This window comes from Barbus barbus, assembly GCF_936440315.1.
Source record: "Barbus barbus genome assembly, chromosome: 15".
Taxonomy (NCBI): domain Eukaryota; kingdom Metazoa; phylum Chordata; class Actinopteri; order Cypriniformes; family Cyprinidae; genus Barbus; species Barbus barbus.
The window spans coordinates 4,380,338-4,405,041 of NC_136743.1; the positions used below are offsets into that span (position 1 = coordinate 4,380,338).

The 24,704-nt window shown below is 40.3% G+C and overlaps 1 protein-coding gene across 1 annotated transcript in view; it reads right to left on the minus strand.

The window, feature by feature from the left end:
- LOC306880935 (dual specificity calcium/calmodulin-dependent 3',5'-cyclic nucleotide phosphodiesterase 1A-like) overlaps positions 1–24,704 on the minus strand; it is a gene marked incomplete at both ends in the record, with an annotated part of 77,414 nt that overhangs the window by 38,284 nt on the left and 14,426 nt on the right. Inside the window, one exon of the mRNA XM_079434739.1 lies at positions 24,016–24,187. Within this exon, the coding sequence (XP_079290865.1) occupies positions 24,016–24,187 (172 nt within the window). The remainder of the gene's footprint in view (positions 1–24,015; positions 24,188–24,704) is intronic.

A 24,704-nucleotide genomic window follows, 5' to 3' on the forward strand; every position in this document is an offset into this window, starting at 1 on the left:
GTCACCATACTTGGCAGTATGTCACTTCACTACTACTACTACTACTAATAATAGTTGTAGTAGTAGTTGTTGTTGTTTAAATAATTTAATAATAAATAATATTGTTATTTAATAATAGTAATAAAACTAATTGTTATCTAGTTTATTGATGTACACCAAAATATTGTTCAAATATTGTTCATTTATAGTGTAGTGTAGAAAGACTTTTCATAAAATGCTGAAAATATCAAAAATCGTTAAAAGGGAGTTGTAACAGCAATGCTGAAATGGTTAAACTGGTTTCTTTAGCATTTTTGCATATTTTTTCAAAGAAAATGAGCTCAACGAAGAAATGCACGTTATGTAGGCTATGTGTTTCATAAAGATTGGTCCGAGCTGTGCGATTGCTCGTCAGTATCCTGTCTGTAGGGGGCGCACTAAAGTAGACGAACAGAGAGGAAGTGCATTACGAGGGGACGGACTCACACCTGCTCCCACAAAGCAACTCAGTGCGATCATGACAATTACAGAGCACACATGCAAATCAGCGAAAAGAAGGGTGGAAGAGAGAGAGATGAGAAAAGATGAAAGAGGCGGAGAAAGAGAAAGGAGTGGGAGGAGCATCAGACAGCAGAGGAATGTAATTAGCTTGAATCTGAATAAATCAGCCCTCTCATTATCAAGATTGTGTAGATGTGGAAAGATGGTAGGAATATCAGTGGATACAAGCACACTACTACTATTTTTCCGCATGAAAATGTTGTATGCACAGAATACACAAACGAATGCAGTAGTCAAAATTTAAACACATCACTCCTCGCTGAACAGTGTTTCCCACAATGCAATGCACTCAACCTGATGAAATTAACAGAAAGCCATTTCAATCACAAGTTTTAAAGACACCAGAAAAATCTAAATTGGAGTTTGTAGCTGTTAGATTTGTAAACTGATTTTGAAAATATTTATCTTTCAGGAAAAATGACCAAATTGATTTTAAAATACTAAATTTATTTACTTAATGTATTACTAAATTAATAAAAAAAATTAAATAAATCATTTTAATAACTTATATATTTATTTAAAATGGCATTTTATGGTTTAATTTTATTCTCAAAACATTATCTACTTATATTTTGCATAATTGATGACATTTTTTTTATTGTTTTGTAAAATTGTTTTTGAAAGAAGTTCAGCCTTATGCACACCTGATGCCTATAAACACTTCACAACACCACTTAAATTACAGATAAATTGCATTTCAGTATTTTAAGAGAAATCTGCCTGTTTTTGTCACACACATGCACTCAGTCAACTTTCAGGACTCACTCTTATCATCAGTGAGGATGTGGAGTGGTTTTGAAGAGCTCATGTGAAGTGTGTGTGATTGCTGGTGTCATTTACATGCAGGTGTTTCAGTACCGAATTATCCCAACGCTCCTCTCTTTACCTTCTGTGAGTGTTTGCAGCCACCACTCCAACATTCTGAATCAGTTAATCCTGTATTGATTATCAGCCTGTATTTACAGCCTATATTTAATCAAAGCAGCGATCTCCAGGTGCGAGAGCCACTGCAGGTCTCCAACAACATTCAGGAATTTGAATAAAAACTAGAGCCAGAAAAATACAGATCAATAACTTTTGAGATGAACTGCATATGATGTTGAACTGTTCTAGATGATTTCTCACAACTGGTCAAATATGGAGAAAGAGCTGCTTAAAGAGACAGCTCACCAAAATTATTTAAAATCACCAGTTTATTTAGCCTCATGTTGTTTCTTCTTTCCAATAAACGAAAGTGTTCAAGCAGGCACCTGAAAAGCACCATAAAATGATCATAGTAGTGCATGTGTGAGTCAAATTCTTTCTATGACTGTCCTCTGAACTTCATTCAACTAATTACAGCACATAATATTTTTATTGCATTTAATGTAATATCTACATTACATTTTGATATATTTAAATGTTTTTATTTGATATAATTAACATATTATATAATGTATTTAATTGTATTTATTTAATTCTCTTTACATTAATATTCTCATGCACCAATCACTAATTAACTGTAGTTTTCTTGTAAAACTAACATTAGCTTTATTTTTTTCTATTCTATCTACTTGTTTCTTATTAAAAAACAAAAACAAAAAAAAAAAACTTCTTATGTGTACTGCGTTAGGCTAACCGAGACTTGTAATAGCACTTGCACTTGCATGTTGTTGCTCTTTTGTTGGTTTTGATTGCTTCTAATGTCCTCATTTGTAAGTCACTTTGGACAAAAGCGTCTGCTAAATGACTAAATAAAAATAAATAAAATAAAAGTATTTATTTGTTTAAAAAATAAATTCTTATTGCCTTGTGAATTGCACACTCTAAAAAATGCTGGGTTAAATATGAACAAACCCAGCGATTGGGTTACTGCCCAGAAGGTTGGGTTAAACATTTAACCCAACTGTTGGTTGAAAACAGCCCAGCATGTGTTCTGTCCAATAGTTACCCAGCACTGGGTTGTATTTAACCCAGCATTTTTCAGAGAGCCAAATGTAATTGTAATTACTTTAATACTAAAAGTTACATTGATAACTGCTGAATTCATTGAATATGTCTTCCTCGTGTACTGTATGTGTGTCCGTGTGAATGCTCTCACACACGTGTTTGCAACTGTCCTGTTGCGTCTGTAATGACAGAGTCCCAGAATGCTCTGCAGCCAATTAGCCTGCTGTAATTACCCAGACTCCCATTGAGCTGTCAATCAGAGAGGAGCTGCACAGGAAGTCATCCCTCCCTCTGTTAGCGGAGGAAAGTCTCCGCTGAGCCCTCCTCAATTAAACCCACTCTCGCTCTAATATTAGACCCGGCTTCACCATCTCTCTCTCTGTGTTTCTCTCATTCACGCTCTCTTACGCTACTTTTCAGCATCGGCTCTCCTGACATCGTTCTTTCTCTGTTATTGTCTCTCCACCTCTTCTCACTCATAATTGCAGAGTGCTCAGAGCAGGCCGAAGTGCATTTGTTTCAACAGATGTTTTCAGAGAGCCACATACTGCACACAAACGCTGCGCACTGTCGTCGCCTTTCTGTGGTTTGTGTTGCCATGTAATTCTGATAAATGCACAAGGTAACTCTATGCTTACTCTATAATCTCATGCAGCCAGTTTTTATGATGGAAGCTTGTTTCTGTAATTGTGACTTTTTATCTCACAATTAAGACTTTTTTTTTAGAAAAAAGACAGAATAGCGAGAGATAAACTCAGAATTTAGATTCCAAGTCTACATCTCGCAATTCCGATTGTGACTTTTTATATCATAATTCTGCCCTTATTCTGAGTTTATATCTCGCAATTGCATCACAAGCTTACTCCAGAATCACGTGACATCTCTTCTTATGGGAAATTATCAGAAACTATGGCAAGTTTCTGATATTAGCTCCTCCTGGAAAAACCCAGCTCAAAAAAAAAAAAAAAATCAACAAAATCGAGCCCATTTGCAATACATGTTTCTGGTCACACTACATAATTTTTATACCAGCCCCTGCTGGAAAATCCAGTTTAAACCAACTTGAAGTCAACAGGAAGTCATAACAGACTCCATTTATTTTCGTATTGCATGTTTCTGGAACCTTTTGTGGAATGGAAATGTTCCATGGATGTTAATAGTTCTTAATGGAGCCATTCCAAAAAGCAAAAAAAAACAACAACAACAACAGCCTGACCATTAGAAGGGAGGTTATCCACCTACATCAGTTTGGACCAGCTACCTTCAGGTGGTTTTAGCTAGATTTTTCCAAGCTTGAGTGAATGTTACTGAATCTGGCTAATACATACAAGACATACAAGTGTTAGAGAAATCATATTTATTGCTAAAAGTGGTTTTCACAGTGGATGGTGATGAGTTCCGCACTCCTCAGATCTTCACTGCCTTACCTCTGAGATGTTTTCTTGTACTTCCTCCTGTAACAAAACAAACACCATATTAAAACCTGCTACTGTGCACAATTATGTTGGATTTATTTCATAAAAAAATACTAAACACACACACACAGTGTATTTAAACCCTATTTCATGCTGAACACTTCACTGAGATCAAATGTTTATCAGTGATGTAATGTATTTATTTTAACTGTAACATAAAGAATAATAATTCATATTAATATTATATATTTTATAAGTTATATTATTTTGTCATTCATTTGACAGGTTGGTTTTATGGCCCTGCAAGTTACAAAATATTTTTGCTTCCATTTTGAAAATAACTATTTAAAATTCTCCACATATAGCACATGCAAAATCATGTGTAATAATAAATAATACAAATTTGCTTAAAGTTATTCACATATTGTACATGTAAACGCATGGCCTTTTGGGAAAATAATAAAAATTAAACTAAATGAAATGAAATAAAATAATTTTAAAAACTCTTACTGTATACCTGACTATCATCAAATCAAAATCCAGTCAAATCTTTTTCTTTTCTTTTTTTTCAGTTTTTGAGACATGATTCTACACAAAAAAAATAAAAATCAAAAGGCATTAAGTTAATTTTTCATACAGGCTGTTTAAAGCACTGCTTTTTTATGGTGTGTTGCTGACAGCTCATATATGTCTCTCCATAAAGCCCATTAACAACACAAGGACGGTGAAGCAATTAGTCAACGCACAGGAAAATTCAGAGCTGCCCAATCATTACTCATTCCTGCCATGAGCCACTATCACTGGTGCCTGAAATTACTCCTTAGAAAAGGAAACTCCTTCTTACTGTCCCCCTTTTCTTTCTAAATTCCCCAAAACACAATTATAATCGCGGCTTCACACCACTGAAGTGCTGCATACACACAAACGCACATGCAGAACCATGTCCACGAATGCGCTCATGCACACTCACGACAGCTGTGAGTGTTTGAGGCTTTCTTTGAGATTAAATGCTGATGCGGTCAGATTTACCCACTGCAGTAACCTTTAACATCCACATATACAGCTGCTTCTACATGCCCAAGCACAGCAAAACAGCTTAACATCCTGTGAACTGACCTGACGTCCTGTGACCGGCAATAATCCAAACCCAGTGAAGGGACTAACACAATTTTGGCAAAAAGAGCTCTTGTTTTTGAACAAAGTTCTTAAAGGAATAGTTAACCCAAAAATATTAAGACGTGTCATTGTTTTTGTGGTACACATTAAATGTGTGCATGTGCATATTCAAACTTCACTTTATGATGTCAGTGACGTCATAGGCACCATTTTTATGGTGCTTTTGGGTGTTTTTGGAGCTTGACAGCCCCTTGTCTTTATAAAGACACAAACAGCTTGCATATTCTGTCAAATTCTCAATATTCTCCTTTTACGTTCCACAGAAGACATAAAACTACATGGATTTGAAAGTGAGTGTATATCTTTTCATTTTTAGTGAACTATTCTGAGTGAGAAATTATGAAATATGACATTTCACAATAAAAAAATAAGGGAGAGAGACTTGATTTTATTCATAAGGAACTGATTGAAATAAAAAAAGACATATTTTAGAATTAAGACCATCAATCATTTTTGCATTGAGATTTCCGTGCAACTAAGGAATAAAATAAAATTTAAATCTTCATAACTATAATGTGAAAAAGTAATAATTACATTTTTTTATTTGATATTTTATTTTTTATATTTTATTATATTTTTATTGTATTTGCCAATTTAAACCCAGTATGTCTCAAAAATGCTTTTTTAATTGTAATTATTTTATTGTTTATATGAATTATTATTTTCATACTATCCATCATGATAGTAAATAATAAAGTCCACGATAGTAAATATAATACATAAATATTTTATTTTCCATTGCTAAATTATTGGAGGTAATGCTCAAATTCTGTAATATGACTCTAATGTATGTTAAAGTGAAATATGATATTTAACGAGGAAAATAAGATAGGAGGGACTTGATTTTGTCCATCAAGAACTGATTGGATTATGAAGAGTCTGAGGGGAGGAGTTGAAAATGAAGGGTTTTTGTTGACGTCAAAAGAAAAAGAAAGTCATTTCAGAGGTGGAGCAAGTTATTATGTTTGGATGAAGGATTATAAATACAGACATTCTCTTATTTAGAATAACATGCACTAATGAATCATTTACAATAAAGACTAATATATACATAAAAAAAAAAGTTGACCTTAACAGATTCAATACACACAAAAACACTTCAAACTCAGCATTAACAGAGGAAAGTTACTAGTCTACTGCCTGAAGGGAGAAAATATGAGAGGAGACAAACAGCCCTCCCCTCATTCTTCTTTCTTGCTTTCATTCGCTTCTCTCACTCATCTTTTCTTCTTCACCCATAGTGAGGAAATTGCATTTTATTCACTGAGTTCTGGGACAATATAGAGACTTTCTCTCCAGCTGCCCAATAACAGCCAGAGAGAAAAACTGATTGACATCGAAGAAATCAGTTTGTCAGCAGATGATGAAGCTGTTTAATATAGATTTGAGAAGTATTTGAAACATATTAATAAAAAGTCACCAGCTCTCAGTGAAATGACCTCATTGTAGTGTGAATAAAATCACAATAAAAACCTTTCTTTGGATCAATTACTGTAATTTAAAAAATAATATTCTGTAATTATTTTGCATTTGCATCCAGAACAGTTAAGTCATATTTCACACAAAAAAAAAGAAAAAGAAAAAGAAAAACGGAAAAGAAAAACTAAAAAATATTTAAGTATTGTAGTAGGACCATCAAGACTTTTTGCATTGGGGACATGACAATTGAGAAAAAAATATAATCCAATATATATATAATGCAAATGTAATACATTATAATATAATATAATACAATATAATCCAAAAAGTAATTAAAAAAAAAAATATTTTATTTTTGTATTATTATTATTAATTTATTTTTTGGTAATTTCTCAATTTGTTCATTAAAATCCAGAAGGTATCCAAAAATGCTTTCATTATTTAAACTGTAATTATTTTATTAATAATCTGAAAAGTGGAATGACACTATATAATAATACAACTTTAAGATATAATATAATGAATATTGAATATCATGAATTGTATTATTTGTCCATCGTGATATTTGTTGTACTGCCTTTAATTTATATTGATTTAAACAAAAAAAATGTATTGCAGCAAGTGACTTTCAGTAGCGAGAATCAACAAAAAAAGCTTAGTTGTCATTAAAAATAATCTTCTTTTTTTTTAAATAATCCAAGCTTTAGGCTTTATTCTGATTATAATTTCTTATTTTTTACTACTTATTTTGGGGTGAAAAGGGAGATTCAGGATGTTTGTCAACCTCTTAGATGAACACACACAGAAAACACAAGAAAACCTGTTGAAAAGCTGATACTCACAGTCCCCGCAGTCGGAGCCAGATTTTCTCGATCTGGGCAGTCTGTAAGTACTTGAGCGAGGTGCTTTCAAACTCCTCGATCTCTCTGGTGGGAGACTCCATGATGCCAAGACAGGAACAAAAACTTAATCCCAGAGCCGGAGCAGAGGAGCGACAGATTCCCCTCTTCAGTTGAGCTGCAGTCGGGACGCTGCAGTCGTCATAGCCCTGTTCTCTCCTCCTGTCCCTCGTGCTACACTCCGGTCTGAGCACAGGAGCGTGTGACGGTACTGCGGTACGATCTCTCACTCTCTCTCTTTCTCTCACTCTCAGAGAAATACAGCACGGCTCAGATTAAGGCAGACTCCTGGTTTCATGAGTGTTTGTGGGAGGGGTTGAGCGTGACTGAAGCCTCCAGCGGTGATGCCATGATCAATAATGACAAACTGGGTCTCTTCCCATAGGACAAATCACATATGACATCTCTTTAATATCTCAATTGTTTCTCCTAGACAGCAATGGGATTAAACAGAGCAAACGGAGGCTTTTGTTTGAGTCCCATAAGAAAAAATCTATAATCTCCAGGGTTATTATAGTTAACTAAAACTAAAACCATAAAAATACATTTTTGTTATTCAAAATAAAAAAACAGATTTTCTGAAATAAAATAAAATATTTTAAATTATTTTAAAAATATTTTATTTTTAAAATAATTTACATTTTATATATTTAAAATAGTTATATATTTTATCAAATATTTTTCTGCTAGGTGCCACATTTCTATTTTTCATTCAGTTTAACTTGATGTACTAAAACTAAACCTAAAATATAAATGAATAAAAACTATGCAGACATTTACATTACAAAAAAATTGACAAAAACTACTAAAACTTTCAAATTAAAATGAAAACTCTTGATCCTAGAATAATACATATTTGTTTCCTATAATGTCTAAAAACAAGGTTTTAAAATATGCTCAGATTTGCCAATATAGCAATCAAAATCTCAATATGAATTCAAACTCAAATTCGTCCAAGACTGTTTGATACGAGATATACTATCCAGTATCACACTGGAGCTTTTGGTTTGTTTGCCATCAGGGTTTGGTTTACAGTATTTGATTGTGTGAGAGTCATTGTTCTTTCTTTAGAAATAGACACGATGCAAAAGAATAGACATGCATGTGCATGTGCCAAAGATTCCCGGATGGTCTACTACTTTTGGTTAGAATTCGAAGTGCAGATCGGTGCACACTCTAACGGCTAATATTGCCCACAACACATTGCGCGGTGGACAGGGGATTCGATTAGAACTACAAACTACAAAGTGTTTAAAAACTACAAACATGGTGGATATGTGCAACCGATGGACAGGTAGAGAAAGAGATTTTAGTGATAAATAATCAACGTCTAACCTGATTAAAAAATATTAATGTTATCCGTGTTATATTTCATCTGCAGCAACACTGTGAACGTCTCGGTTACGTATGTAACCCTCGTTCCCTGAAGAAGGGAACGGAGACGTCACGTCGGTGACCGACGAATTGGGATCTCGCTTAGAGAGACCAATCCCCTACGAGAGTATCTAAACAAGCCAATGGATATTGGCATGCGATTATTGCATCCAGCTGCCGCTAATCACAGCGTGAGTATAATTAGGCAGCGGGTGCAGCGCATATTCAGGTTTTCGCTGAGGAGCCGAGCCGGTGACCCGGCCGCTCAGCGGTGGTACAGCAGCCGTGGCGACGGGACGTGACGTCTCCGTTCCCTTCTTCAGGGAACGAGGGTTACATACGTAACCGAGACGTTCCCTATCAGTCGGTCACTCCGAGTCACGTCGGTGACCGACGAATTGGGATCCCTACCAAAAGGCCACGGGTACTGCCCCTTCCAGTGTCCTGTGGAAGCCTCCTGAGCCCCTATTTTTTGGCGCAGGTCAGGGCTACCGCAGAAGACCAGCTACTGCTGCCATGGCACTACCCACTCAGTAAGACTGGATAACACTGGGAAAACGTACCCGTTCTAGTTGGAACCGGACGCTACGGAAGCTCGCCCTTCCCGTAGGAGGTTCGGAGCAATTACGCATATGATCAACCTTAGGCGCATATGGAGAATTAGAGGAAATTGTACCTCATGGAGATTGGCAGAAGACCTGCCGGGGAAACACGGGCTCTCAGGCTATACCGTGGACTATACACATATGGGGTCCAAAAGGCCTTTCATATGGAACCCAGCCCTCTACCGGTTCTCATGGATTCAGCGAGTGAGGGCCTGGCGTCAGATGCTCCGCCACATCTGACTGCCGAGGGGACGGAGGAACTCGACAGGGTCTACAGTACGGACTCTCTGGAGCAGTTTTAGCAAGCCGACCCGAAAACGGAACCTCTCAGTGCTTCTACCCGTTTGAGGTGAGAACACAGGAGGAAACCGGTTCCACACGAAGGCTATAGAACCTAGCGAACGTGTTAGGGGTCGCCCAGCCCGCAGCTCTACAAATATCTGCCAGCGAGGCGCCACGAGCCAACGCCCAGGAGGATGCAACAGCTCTAGTAGAGTGAGCTCTCAACCTGAACGGGCAGGGCACACCCTGTACCTGATAAGCCAGGGTGATGGCGTCCACTATCCAGTGGGCCATCCTCTGCTTGGAGACGGCCTTCCCCTTCTGCCGGCCTCCGTGACAGACAAAGAGCTGGTCTGAGGTCCTGAAGCTTTGTGTCCTGTCAACGTAGCATCTTAGCGCTCGGATGGGACAAAGCAAAGCAAGGGCTGGGTCTGCCTCCTCCGAGGGCAGCGCCTGCAGGCTCACCACCTGGTCCCTGAAGGGAGTAGTGGGAACCTTGGGCACGTAGCCAGGCCGGGGCCTCAGGATTACCTGGGAGTCAGCCGGCCCGAACTCTAGGCACGAATCGTCGACCGAAAATGCGTGCAGGTCCCCTACCCTCTTGATGGAGGCCAATGCAAGCAGGAGCAGAGTCTTCATTGAAAGAAACTGCAGCTCAACTGACTGCAAAGGCTCAAATGGGGCCTGCTGTAGTGCTTTGAGCACCAGAGACAGGTCCCAAGAGGGTATAGAGGGGGGCCGTGGAGGATTTAACCTTCTCGCCCCCCTAAGGAACCTGATGACCAAGTCATGCTTACCCACCGACTTCCCTTCCACGGGGTCATGGTTGGCAGCAATCGCAGCCACATAGACTTTAAGGGTGGAGGGAGACAGCCTTCGCTCCAACCCCTGCTGCAAAAAGGAAAGCACGACTCTGATCGGGCAGTTTCGGGGGTCTTCTCGGTGAGAAGAACACCACTCGACGAACAGGTTCCATTTCAAGGCGTAGGCCTGTCTCGTGGACGGCGCTCTAGCCGAAGTGATGGTGTCAACTACCCCTTGGGGTAGGTCACCTAGAACCTCCGCGTCCCGTCCAGGGACCAGACATGTAGCTTCCAGAGGTCTGGACGCGGGTGCCATAAGGTGCCCCGTCTCTGAGTCAGTAGATCCTTCCTCAGAGGAATCTGCCAAGGAGGGGCTGTCACGAGGAGCATTAGTTCTGAGAACCAAGTCCGAGTGGGCCAGTACGGCGCCACGAGCAGGACCTGCTCCTCGTCCTCCCTGATCTTGCATATTGTTTGTGCGAGAAGGCTCACTGGGGGAAATGCATACTTGCGAAGGCCCCGCGGCCAGCTGTGTGCCAGTGCATCCGTGCCGAGTGTTCCCTCGGTCAGGGAGTAAAACATCTGGCAATGAGAGGTTTCTAGAGAAGCAAACAGGTCTACCTGAGCGGGTCCGAAACGTCTCCAAATCAGCTGGACCGTCTGGGGATGGAGTCTCCACTCTCCGGGGAGCGCAGCTCGTGACAGCTCGTCGGCTGCCCGGTTGAGCAAGCCCGGAATATGAATGGCACGAAGCGACCTCAGATGCTTCTGACTCCAGAGGAGGAGGTGGCGGGCGAGTTGCGACATGCGACGGGAGCGCAGACCACCTTGTCGGTTGATGTACGCAACGGTCGCAGTGTTGTCCGTGCGGACCAGTACGTGTTTGCCTCGTAAGCGCCTTCTGAGACGGATCAAGGCCAGACGTACCGCTAGCAACTCTAGGCAATTGATGTGCCAGTGCAGTTGGGGGCCCGTCCAAACCCCCGAGACTGCAAGCCCGTCGAACGTGGCACCCCAGCCGGTGGTGGAGGCATCCGTGAAAACCACAGCATGCCTGGAGACCTGTTCCAGGGGCACTCCTGCCCGCAGAAACGAAAGGTCTGACCACGGGGTGAGGGTTTGGCGACAGGCCGGTGTGACTTGGACCCGGTGAGTGCCGCGTTGCCACGCCCACCTCGGGACTCGGCCATGGAGCCAGTGTTGAAGCGGCCTCATATGAAGCAGCCCCAGCGGCGTGACTGCCGCTGCAGCTGCCATATGCCCCAGGAGCCTCTGAAATTGTTTCAGTGGGGCCGCTGTCCTGCTCTTGAACGCATTCAAGCAGTTCAACACCGACTGAGCACGTTCCTGCGTGAGGCGTGCTGTCTGACTGACCGAATCCAACTCCATACCGAGAAAAGAGATCCTCTGCGTCGGGGAGAGTTTGCTCTTTTCCCAGTTGACCCGAAGGCCCAACTGGCTGAGGTGTGAGAGCACCAAATCCCTGTGTTCGCACAACTGGTCCTGAGACTGAGCCAGTATGAGCCAGTCGTCCAGGTAGTTGAGAATACGAACGCCCTGTTCTCTCATGGGAACTAGGGCTGCCTCCGCAACTTTCGTGAAGACACGGGGCGACAGGGACAGCCCGAAGGGCAGGACCTTGTACTGATATGCCCGTCCTTCGAACGCAAACCGCAGGAATGGCCTGTGGCGCGGAAGGATCGACACATGGAAGTACGCGTCCTTCAGGTCGATCGCTGCAAACCAATCTCGGGGACGGACGCACCCGAAGATGCGTTTCTGCGTGAGCATCTTGAACGGAAGCTTGTGAAGAGCCCGGTTCAAGAGACGCAGATCCAAGATCGGTCTCAACCCACCGCCTTTCTTGGGTACAATGAAGTAGGGGCTGTAAAACCCCGACCTCATATCGGCTGGAGGGACCGGCTCTATCGCATCCTTCGCCAGTAGGACTGCGATCTCCGCGCGCAAGACAGGAGCATCTAACGCTTTCACTGACGTGAAGTGGACGCCCCTGAACTTGGGAGGACGCCGGGCGAACTGAATCGCATAGCCGAGTCTGATGGTCTGGCGGAGCCAACGAGACAGACTGGGAAGCCCTAACCAGGCCCCCAGAAACCGTACAAGTGGCACCAGCGGGACCACTGACGTACCCGCGGCGGGGCAGCGAGGAGAAACGCAGGGACCGTGCTCGGGCGTCTCTTTGCCGGTCCGAAGCAGGGTCAGCGTGTGTGGAACACCAACCTGCGTTTTGGCAGAGGGTGCGTGGGTAGTACGGTTGACCGCACTCCCGAACCGCCCACAGCTGCTCACTGGCGAGAGAGGCGGGATAGTGTGGATCAAGACTGACTCGTCCACAACTTCCCGTCCCCTCGGGGGACCCAGAGATAGAGGAAACTGCTCTTTTGTCGAGTTTTTGGGTGCCACTGACCGAGAGGTCAGTGGCGGGGAAAAAAGAAACAAAAGATTCTCCGCCCGGCCCTCCTCCGGGGGAGGGAGTGGTGCGTTCACCATCTCCCGAAGAGCATCCCCCCCCATCTCCGGGTCGCCCGTCTCAGGGCCGCTTGCTCTTACGCTTACCACCAGGTTTGGCGGGGGCCTGGACGGGCGGGGCGGCTGCCCTGCGGCCGGCTCCACGGCGCTGCTTTGCTAGAGGCTGCTGCGTTTGCAGCGCGGGAGCGGGGGCGGCGGCAGGCGGCCGCCCTCGGCGACGAGCAGGCTGAGGCGCTGCCACCGGCGGCCGGGTGGAGGCAGCAGCTGCACGCCGGGGCAGGATGTGCCTGATGGCCTCAGTCTGTCTCTGTGCAGCGGAGAACTGCTGGGCAAAGTTCTCCACTGTGTCGCCGAAAAGGCCGGCCTGGGACAGAGGGGCGTTCAAGAACTGTCTCTTTTCTGCCTCCCTCATGTCCGCCAGACACAGCCAGAGATGGCGCTCCTGGACCACCATAGTGGACATCGCACGGCCCAGAGACCGCGCCGTAACCTTCGTCGCCCGTAGCGCGAGGTCCGTGGCGGTACGAAGTTCTCTGAGAACTTCTGGGTCGTGACCACCCTCGTGCAGGTCTCTCAGTGCCTTAGCCTGATGGACCTGCAACAACGCCATAGCGTGTAAGGCGGAAGCAGCTTCGCCACAAGCCGTATACGCACTGCCGGTCAGGGCCGACGAGTGCCTACAGGCCTGGGAGGGGAGCAACGGAACCCCACGCCAAGTGGTAGCAGTAGTTGGACACAGTTGCATCGCAACTGACCGCTCCACCGGCGGGATGCCCGCATACCCCCGCGCTACCCCACCATCAAGGGTGGTGAGGGAGGACGAACCACCAGACCGGTTTCGGGCAGTAAAAGGTGCCTTCCATGATCTAGTGAGCTCATCATGCACCTCCGGGAAGAAAGGCACCGGGGTGGGGCCCTGAGAACCAGCGCGAGCCACCCCGAGAAACCAATCGTCCAACCTAGAGGGTTCGGGACGCGGTGGAGGATTCCACTCGAGCCCGACCCTTTCGGCGGCCCGGGCAAGCATAGCCACCATCTCTGGATCCGAATCCGGAACCGCTGACCACCCAGAGGGTGGCAACGGTGCCGAATCATCATCTCCAGAGAGGGCAGACTCACCCTCCGATGCAGCGATTGACATCTGGTCACTGAGGGGAGCACCAAAGGATACAGCTGGTACTCCATGAGAGGGTCCAGCATGCTCCCTTGGCAGCTCCACAGGCTGCGAAGTGCCGGTGGCAGGAAGGACCCCCCCCTGAGGGGAATTCCTCACTGTCACCGTAAGACCAGTCCGGCCACTGTCAGAGGTAGTGGTCCCTCGGCTGCCGCCAGGGGGAGCCCTAGATCTAGGCAGGGGCACGGGCACTCCGCCCCTTTGCAGGAAACGGAGCCTGGTCCGCAACTCCGCGATGTTCATACTCCCGCAGTGAGAGCATGACTCATCCACGAAAGCTGCCTCAGCGTGATCAAAGCCCAGACACGAGAGGCAACGATCGTGACCATCACCCGGCGCCAGGTAACGACCGCATCCAGAAACGCACGGGTGGAAAGGCATCTTGAAAAAGACGCGTCTTTAAAAAGACGTTCCACCCGTGAATGCTCTTTCAGAGAAAAGCACTCTTTTAGTGTGCTGAAGCGCACAGGGGAGATGGCCGCTTGCAGCACGATCAGAGGGTAGTGCAATCCGATGTGTGCAACCCACTCGACAAAGGGAGACCACCACCGCTGACGCGCCGTCACACCAACACACTGACTTGCAGACACTTTGAAGATTTGGTCAGGAGCAGAACGAAGAACGCTCGGCTCCGAAGCGAAAAGCTGAATATGCGCTGCACCCGCTGCCTAATTATACTCACGCTGTGATTAGCGGCAGCTGGATGCAATAATCGCATGCCAATATCCATTGGCTTGTTTAGATACTCTCGTAGGGGATTGGTCTCTCTAAGCGAGATCCCAATTCGTCGGTCACCGACGTGACTCGGAGTGACCGACTGATAGGGAACTTTTATAATGATATATTTGGTCATTAACTTTTAAATGCATCATTATGCAAACACAAGAGCAGAGTTCTCGGCATGAAAGACCAGCGATGTGCCTCTTCTTTTCTCTCCAATACGGTAGGAAATCAAATTAAAGGAAATGTGGATGATGTTAACAGTGACAAGATGATTGACAGTGCAGTTTAAACAGTTACAGGGTGCATGTAACTAAGCAAAAGAGCGTCCGTTAAAGACGCAGCTATGACGAAGTAGTATGGCCCAAAGCATGCTACATACTCAAAAGTATGTACTTTTTCTTCACAAAAAGAGTACATACTTTTAGGGCATAGTATAAGTAGGTGAATTGGGGAGTATGCTGAAGACAGAGCTGATTTTGACAGGGTAAAGAAGGTGTTTTTTACACTACCATTGAGAAATTTTAACGAAAGTATGTTATAGACTTTTCATTAAGACCCTAAAGAATCATATAACTTGTGCAAAATGGGTATCCGATGATCCCTTTAAAAAATAAGCAAATACAAAAGAACTGACATGCAAAGATGCATTTTTTAAAAACTGAAAGGAATAGTTCTCCCAAAAATGAATTTTATGTCATTTAATCGCCCTCATGTTGTTCCAAACCAGTATAAGCGTCTTTCTTATGTTTAACACAAAAGAAGATATTTTGAAGAACCAAACATTTGTTGGTCCCCATTGACTTCCTTAGTAGGGAAAGAAATACTGTGGAAGTCAATGGCGACCATCAACTGTTTGATTGCCAGCATTCTTCAAAATATCTTATTTTATGTTCAACATAAGAGAGAAACTCATTCAGGTTTGAAATGACATGAGGGTGAGTAAATGATGACAAAAAGTTTCATTTTGGGTGAACTATCCCTTTAAAGCATCCTAAAATTTACAACTCACACCATACAAGACGCTGCAGTGGTCAAATATGTTAATCTAGCATGCTGACTTGAAAATTATTTAAAAAGCAATTAGTAAACAAATCATGCAAACTAATGTGAAAACGCACCCCTAGACTATGAAATAATTGCTTTGCAATAAAATTTAGTTAGTCTTAAAGGAATAGATGCAATGACAGAGGAGGTGAGGAGGAGGAAAAGGAGAAATAGAACAGAGTTAAAGACACAAACTGTGACTAGAGAGATGAAGGGGGCAATCAGCGGCTTCAGATGAAGAGCGGAGTGAGATTATATGCCTGTGAGATGAATGTGCAGCCCTGCTGTCAAAGTCACGTTAACACAAACATTCACACACTCCAAACGCGCTGCTCTGTTCTCTGCTTCCATTTACTAAATGACCCAGTGATCGCTCGCTCTTTCTTTCAGGACTCGCAGATGATAAACAGATTCGTCTTGACAATCGGGAGAGAGAACAAATTCATGAATTCTAGAGAATAAAAGCTGGGTCCATGAGTGGGCATTATCAATTTTTGAGCATTATCAAAGTTTAACATCTCCATTGGCTCAAAGTTTCTCGCTTCTTATATCTAAACTTATGGTTCTCTTCCACAGTTTAAGAAGAGATCTCAACAACGGCTCAGACTGTGCTCATATATATACATCACTGTTCAAATGTTTGGTGGCAGTATTTATTTGTTTATTTATTTTTGAAAGAAATGTATATTTTTATTCAGCAATGATGCATTAAATTGATCAGAAGTGGCAGTAACAACATTTATAATATTTAAATGCTTTTCTTTTGAACGTTCTATTTATCAAAGAATCCTGAAAAAATTATCATGGCTTCCACAAAAATAATAAGCAGCACAACTGCTGTCAACATTGATAATAATAATAATAATAAAAATAATATTTCTTCAAGAGCAAATCAGCATATTAGAATGATTTCTGAAGGATCGTGTGACACTAAAGATTGGATATAATAAATAGGTTCATTCTGTAATTTATTATACATTTTATGTCCAATGATGATGATTACATATGATGATGATTTTATGATGAATTTTCTGTAACAATTTTCAAATAATAATCAAACAACATTTGGTTGGCTACAAGGCCTGCCATTGAAATTATGAGGCCAAATGGCAAAATTGTTGACTATGTTACCTGTTAAGAACATGAAAAATTATAAAAATATACGTGGAGTTCATTGCTTCCCAACAGTTTAGTTCGATGTTTATTTCAAAAGCATACAATGCTGTTTTTATTAGCATATTCATCTGAATAAAAACACTGACGCCATGGTTTGCTTATGTTACCTAACACTCCTCTCATCGAAAATCAATTGATTAAGTTTATCCTTCCTTTTGTTTCTTGTGCTTTTGTATTTTTCCATCTGCTTCACACAATGGGGCCATTATATAATGGAGTTTCCTGAACACCCCGAAAATCCAATAAGGCTGAAAGCTGGGCTGACCAGCCTGAGACTAATGCAGAGATCTAATTCCTCACACTGGAAATGGTTTTCTCCAGGGAGACATTCAGGGACAGCTGTTATTGAAAGCCGAGACACAGCAGCAGGTTAGTGCCACAGATTTCTCAAAATATTCTGGTGTTCGTTGGTAAAACTTAGAGCTTAATCAGCCATGAAATACTAAGAAGTATTCATTTTAATTGTAATATTCAAGATTTAAATCTCAATATCAAGTGTATCGTTTTATTAAAAGTAGTTGTTGTATATAAATATTACGTGCAAAAAGATCTAAAACGATATATTAGCATTTCCATTCATCTCAAAGGCACACGTTAAGCTCACTTTGAGTGCTAAATGCCAAGTGACTAATCATCACAGGAAAAAAGCATGACAACACTGATTGACTGATGGAAAACCCTAGTGACTATCCTGATGTGTGCAGGAAGGGAAAAGTCTATTTCACATTTTTAAAAGCCCTCAAAAAGCTTTCAGTGGTAAAACTTTATAATATAATGAAATAACCACTTTATATATTACTTGCAAAAGAGGGTTAATTTTGCCAGAATACACAGTTTAAAAAAAAAAAAAAACGCTATTTGCCACCATAATGGTGAAGTCTCGTACTTGACCCCTTGGTTTTGTAACACAAAATTAAATCTCATTATTAAAGTAGACATATAGGACCATTAGCAGTGAGAGGGAAAATATACAATTATTATTAGTACTAATAAAAACAATATAGCAATAAAAATGTAATAACCACATAAATAAATAAGTAAAATGAAAGGAAAAATAAATTAAACAAGTAAATAACAAACAAAATATAAATATAAATATAAATTGATACAATTAGTAAATAAGTAAATATGTACCTAAATAAGCAAATAAAGTAAATTTACTTAAATAAAAGTGAAAAATAAATAAATAAATAGTACATATGTACATATGCACACATAAATAAATAAATACACATGTGTACACATAGAAAATACATACATACACACTAAATAAATAAACACACACATAAATAAGTGCACATGGATGCCTAACTAAACAAATACATATTTTCTTGCATAAATAAGTATACTAAATAAGTACATATACGTAAATTGATAACTACATACATGCATGTTAATAAAATATATATAAAATATTAATCAAATAATTATTTACATATGTATGCATGAACAACTATGCATACAGTAACTAAATATTTACTTAAATGCATTTAAAAAAATCATACATACACACATGACTACATACATACATAAAAAACTATAAAACAAATAAGTGGGCAGTTCCTCAAAGTGATTTACTATCACACTATACTGGCGTTTCAGACACACACACAAACACCAGTCTGGAAACTTGTCTTGGGTGCAGGGAGAGAAACACTAATATTTCAGTTAGGACGCAGTAAGAATCAATATCTACCACTTTTATATACCTCTCATCCATTAAAAACATTTAGCATTCAAATAGTCCTGTCTGTTTATCCAGCTCTACTTATGTCTCCCTCCCAGCTGTTCATTCCTGATTATGAAGATGAGGAGGAGGAGGATGACTCTTTCACAGGCCTTTCAATTACCTGACGCAGGAGGCAGGAGATAATGCCAGGCCAAAGTCTCAAAGACACATCAGCGGAGGGCCGCTTTCATCTATGGGGATGCTCTCGCGAGCGCTTCCCTCTGTCTACTCTGAGCTCTTCAAAGGTCTTGTTTGAAGGTGCTCTTTCTGCTGTCTATACTCTACTCTTCTTTTCTTTTAAGTGAGGTTTATATCGAGAGTGTGTCAGGAGGCTGAGAGCTTCTAAACGTGAATGACGTCACCTCCTGTGACCCATCACATAATAACTAGACACATCAAACTTGACCAGCGGCATCTCAAAACACTATAAATCTGACCAGCTTGGCTCATGAATATTAATTAGCTGATGTAATGTAATGTAGTCCTTGCTAAAAGGCACTGCTTACAGTGTGAAGGTTCATCATTCGTCTATTTTCAGTCAGCATTGTTTTGTGGCTGAAAACGTCTATTTTCTCCTTGTGCAGTGGCTTAAATCATTGATTATCATTTTTTTTTTTTTTTTTTTTTTTTTACATTTTTATTCATTTTTATTCTACTTAAGCCTTAAAATAAACCACAATCAATCAACCATTCATTTTATGGGGTTATATTACAATTCACTAGGACACTAAAAATGCATTATTCATTGCACTACCACAATCTTTGCAACTCTCTAGGTTTTGGAACAGAAGCTTCCATTTGAATTATACATGATTTGGACCAGACTGTCAATCCAGATATTAAAAATGCAACAAAAACACTGAAACCAGAAATTCAGTTACTAATGAGCAACACTAGCCCATTTCTACTACACTTTGGCCCTAAAGAAAGGCTCTCTAGATGCTCGCCACAAACAAGTGGTTCTTTAAACAGCTTTAAAAGTCTTTGGAGTTAAACCAAATCCAGCAGACATCACAGCCTACAAAGGTGAAAGTCTCTCAAATGTCACAGGTCAATCCCAGCGGCCGTGTTGACAGAGGAAAGGTCTCACAGGAGGACGTTAGAAGGTCTCTCTCCAATGAATGTGAAAACACCGAAGCAAGAGAGAAAGCACAAACCATTTGTCTGATGCATACTGCATACAAAAATGACAAGAACTTTCTCCAAAAATATATAAGATTCAGCGAAAAAAGAGCTGGCTGTGGCATAACATAAAGGTCTGAGATGCCAAACGAGTCCCAGATGAGTTTAGGATGAGTCGGAGACCTAAAAAGTCTCATTTAGTTCCAGACTATGATATAAATCTTGACATTTTCCCAATAGTTTCCTGCATTTTTTTTCTTCAGGGAGCTTGCATGTGAATGAATGGCTGTATTTGGGTTTTGATTTAAGGTGTTTTTCTGTCCTACTGAAGAATGGTGCTATTATTCTTTTTAATCGTCTGATCCAGATGCTTTAATGAGAATATAACAGAGGCAATCATCTTTGCTAAGCAATATTAAGAACATGCTGAATAAATTGAGACATCTCGCCAGTGAATGTTACAAATCGCTTGCGTCACAGTAAATGGGCCTGTAAAGGCATGTTGTCAGCAGATCGCTATTAAGAGAGCACTTGCTAATGAGTGCCGTTTGAAGGAGTGATTTTAGCATACTCATGCAAGTGGCATGAAAAAGCCATTCTGAAGTCTAAAGATTCAAATTTGATTTGCCCATTTAATGACCAAAATCAAATAAAAAATTTTACAACAGTATGCCTGGCTGAAAAGATGGACCTCTTCCTGGGGAAAACTGTCATAGGTGGTCAGGTGATCAAGTTTGTTTTTCCAACACAATAGCGGGATTTTTAAATTGCTCAAAATACTTTACCAGCTCTAACCAGACCGACCAAAAATAAATAAATAAATGACACTAAAATGGCTAAATAAATGGCAATAAATAAATGGCAATGCATGAATGGCAATAAATAAAAAGCTAAACAAATGTAAATAAATAAATAAATATCTAAATGGATAAATAAATATAAATAGCAATAAATAAATTTCTAAATGGATAAATAAATATAAATAGAAATAAATAAATATCTAAATGGATAAATAAATATAAATAGCAATAAATAAATATATATATAAATGGATAAATAAATATCAATAAATGCTAAATGGCTAAATAAATAGCAATAAATAAATGGCAATAAATAAATGGCTGAATAAATGGCAATAAATTACAATAAATAAATTGCAATCAAATATTCTAAATAGCTAAATAAATGAAAATAAAAAAGTCTGAATGGCTAAATAATTGACAATGAAGAAATGAAATGAAAATGAATTGAGCCGTCAGTGATCAAAGATGATGGTAAATGAGGTCTTTCCTCTTGACCTCTTCATGACCTTCGGTATAAAATGGTAAATTTCATCCATCTATGGTTTGCTAAATCGATACACTGGGACATTAGAGCTTTGATGAAATGACCAGGTCAGCAGCCCCATCAGACCACCAGCTGTGTATTACTCTCACCTAGTTTAATTCATCAAAAAACTATTGTTATTAACCATCGTCATTATTCTTATTATTATTATTACTATTATTGCCAATAGGCTTTACTTTACAATGCAGTCTATTGCATGCCAAAACTGTTCTCTGAACAAATGATTCATAGTTTTTTTTCTTATGCCAACGTCAAACAATGGCATCCAATTAGGGTAAGAACCGAATCAGACCACATCAGAATGAGGCTAAACAAACAGAAGAGAAGTCAATGGAAAAAACAACAGACTACAAAAACAGTTGAGGAACTCTTGAAACATTTGCAACAGCATTATTCAACCACAAAGTATGCACGTCATCATTAAATACTTTTAAATTAAGCACAATATAATTAATTGTACCAAATTAGAATATTAAATTGACAACCCTACTAATTATACAATAAATCACATTTATATCATACCCGGTCTGGTTTCTCATTGTCTGCTTTTCCAGGGTATTGTAATATCGACAGCAATCAGACAGGTGTCTGCTAATCTGAGCAATATTTCTCTTATTAATTAACCCTCCGATACCACCCAACATCTCATACTAACAATGCTGCTAATGAGCATAAGTGCATTATGACAACAGGCTTAGGAACAAACAAGCCATCAATAACAATCATTTTAAGGGTGGCAACTCTGTCATAGTGCACGCATCATAACGAATATTACATGAAAATAATCAAATGCCATTCATTCTAATGAGTACATACTTAAAAGAAGCATCATTATGATAGTTATTGAAGACACGCTCAAGTTGAAGGTTATTTCTTCTGATATGACATTTAATTTAAAGTGTTTCGTCAGGAAATATTATAATGTAGAGTTTATAAAGCCACATGCTTTTTGCATGTTTAGAGGATTGAATCTGCAATCATTTTCACACCCATGTTCTCTCATCTCATGCAAATTCCCTCTACGCTCCACATATCTTTCTCCACTGGTGGCGTGCTACAAACAGAGGTCTTTCAGGGATGTGCAACCCCTTCCTCCATTGATTAGTCCAACCTACTGCATATCAACTAACTCATCTTAAAGGGATAGTTCACTCAAATTAAAATTCTGTCATCATTTACTCACCCTCAAGTAGTTCCAAACCTGTATGAACGTCTTTGTTCTGCTGAAGACAAAGTAAGATATTCTGAAGAATGTGGGAAACCATTGACTTCCGTAGTATTTAAATTTTTTTTCAGTCAATGGTGCCCCAAACAGCCTGGTTACAAACTTTCTTCAAAATATCTTCCTTTGTGTTCGGCAGAACAAAGACATTCATACAGGTTTGGAACTACAGAATTTTCATTTTTGGGTGAACTATCCCTTTAAATCCCCAAAATACAGCTTTTTTCTTTGTCTCAGCAGCCAGGCTGCAAGAGTCTGTATGTAAGCTATTTAGTGATCCATCAGCTACATAACATTTTCAATTATCTGTCTCTAACTGCTGCAAAAATGAAAAAAAATTACTTTTCTCAGTTCAAAGTAATTTGACTATAAAACAGTTCGATGCACATTCAGTAGACACTGCGTAAACAAACTGAAGTGCTATCAGTCTGATTCTATGCTCTTCTCTTCACATTGTATTTAGTTCTGCACTGAAGTGCATTTGTGTTGTCAATGAGAGCACCTTGAGTATTAGAGGCAGCTGTTTTCCACTGCAGCTAAGAGACGCCTCAGGAGAAAACTCCAAATGAAGACATGTTTGCTTCACTTTTTCATTCCTGTTTTTGGCCTTTTGGTTTTACCAATGGTAGTTTATGTTGGTAGTAAAACCCAAGCAAAATGAATGAAAAAGTATAAAACAATGAAAAATGAAAAATGTTCTTTCTTATGTTGTTAATACTTGATTTAGGCTAAACTGCTTATCCAGTGACCCTGTTTGACCCCCAATTTTCTACACCATAAAAAACAATACATAAACAACATGATCCTTTTTACATCTTAAAAAGCCTCATGACAAACTATCCTTCCCAGAAAGCACACTTTTTATAGAGCATGTTTACAAAGCAGGCTTCTATGGCCCGGTTTCACAGGCAGGGCTTAGCCTAAGCCATCATTAGGCCATAGTTCAAATAGGACATTTAAGTAATTTTTATAAACATGCCTTAGAAAAAAACATTACTGGTATGCATCTTAAGACAAAACAAAGGCACAGACATGTTTTAAGATCAGTCAGTGCACGTTTCTTTCCGTTGAAACAGCTCAGATTTACATTTTAGTCTAGGACTAAGCTTAAGCTTTGTCTGTGAAACCGGGGGTATAAGTGTCATTATCAATAATTAGACTGATCTGCCCTGTAGTCAGATCCCATAACCTGATGTCTGACATCAGCTTTTAGGCCCACAAGGAAGAAAAATGACTAATGAGATCCTCCTAGACAGAAATGAGATTAAAACAAGTACTTCTGTTTGAACAGGAGGCTCTAATATGTTTCTCCTGTGAAAAAAACCCAGTAATCTCATATGTGTCTTCTCTAGATTTGAGAAGAGATCTCAAAACCAAAGTATGTGATTAAAAGTCATAGATCTCAATACGTTTGAAACAAAGTTGATCATTGAAATATAACTGAGAAAGCATTCCTCAGGATGCTGTTCCCAGATCAGTCCTTCCTGTCAGTGATCACATGACCTCTAAAGGACCAATTAACTATAATAAAAGGAGAGAGATGAACCTGACAGCAGTTTTCTCTGTTGCTTCTGGGATGTCTGTAGAGGGAAGCTCATCCGCCAGGATCTCTTCTATTCTGCGTGGATCGTCTGGAACGTCCGTCTGAAATTTGACCTTCTCCTTCTTGCACGTCCCAGCAGTGAGTGTGTTCCATAGCGCGCTCTGAGACTTTGAGCCTAGAAGCAAGACGAATCAGAGTCAAAGAAAGATTTAAACACTTTGATAAACAATGAACAAATCCCATTCACTCTCAGAATTGTTTTTAAAATATATATATTTTTAGGGGTACAACAGCTTGTCACTGGGGTTTGTAACCTCAAAGGGACACCTTTGTACCCCTATAGTGTTCATAATAGTACCAGTGGCAAGCTGTCACGCTATTATTTTCAGTATACTACTAAAAAAACAACACATTATGTATTTGTCTGCTACAATATGACAATCTATGATACATGAATCCATTACGTATTTTTTATGATTTATTTTTTGCACCCACTGTGCACACACGCAGACATTTTTTTTATTTTATCAAAACGCTTGAAAATTTATAATGACAATTTTGCATTTTAAGCCATTCCCATTCCTTTATTTTATTTTATTTTTTTGCAGTGTTCTGATTTAAAAATACGGTAATGGCACCAGCAGACCAAAATTCTAAGACTAAAAATGTACTTAAAGCCTCCTCTTGAGATC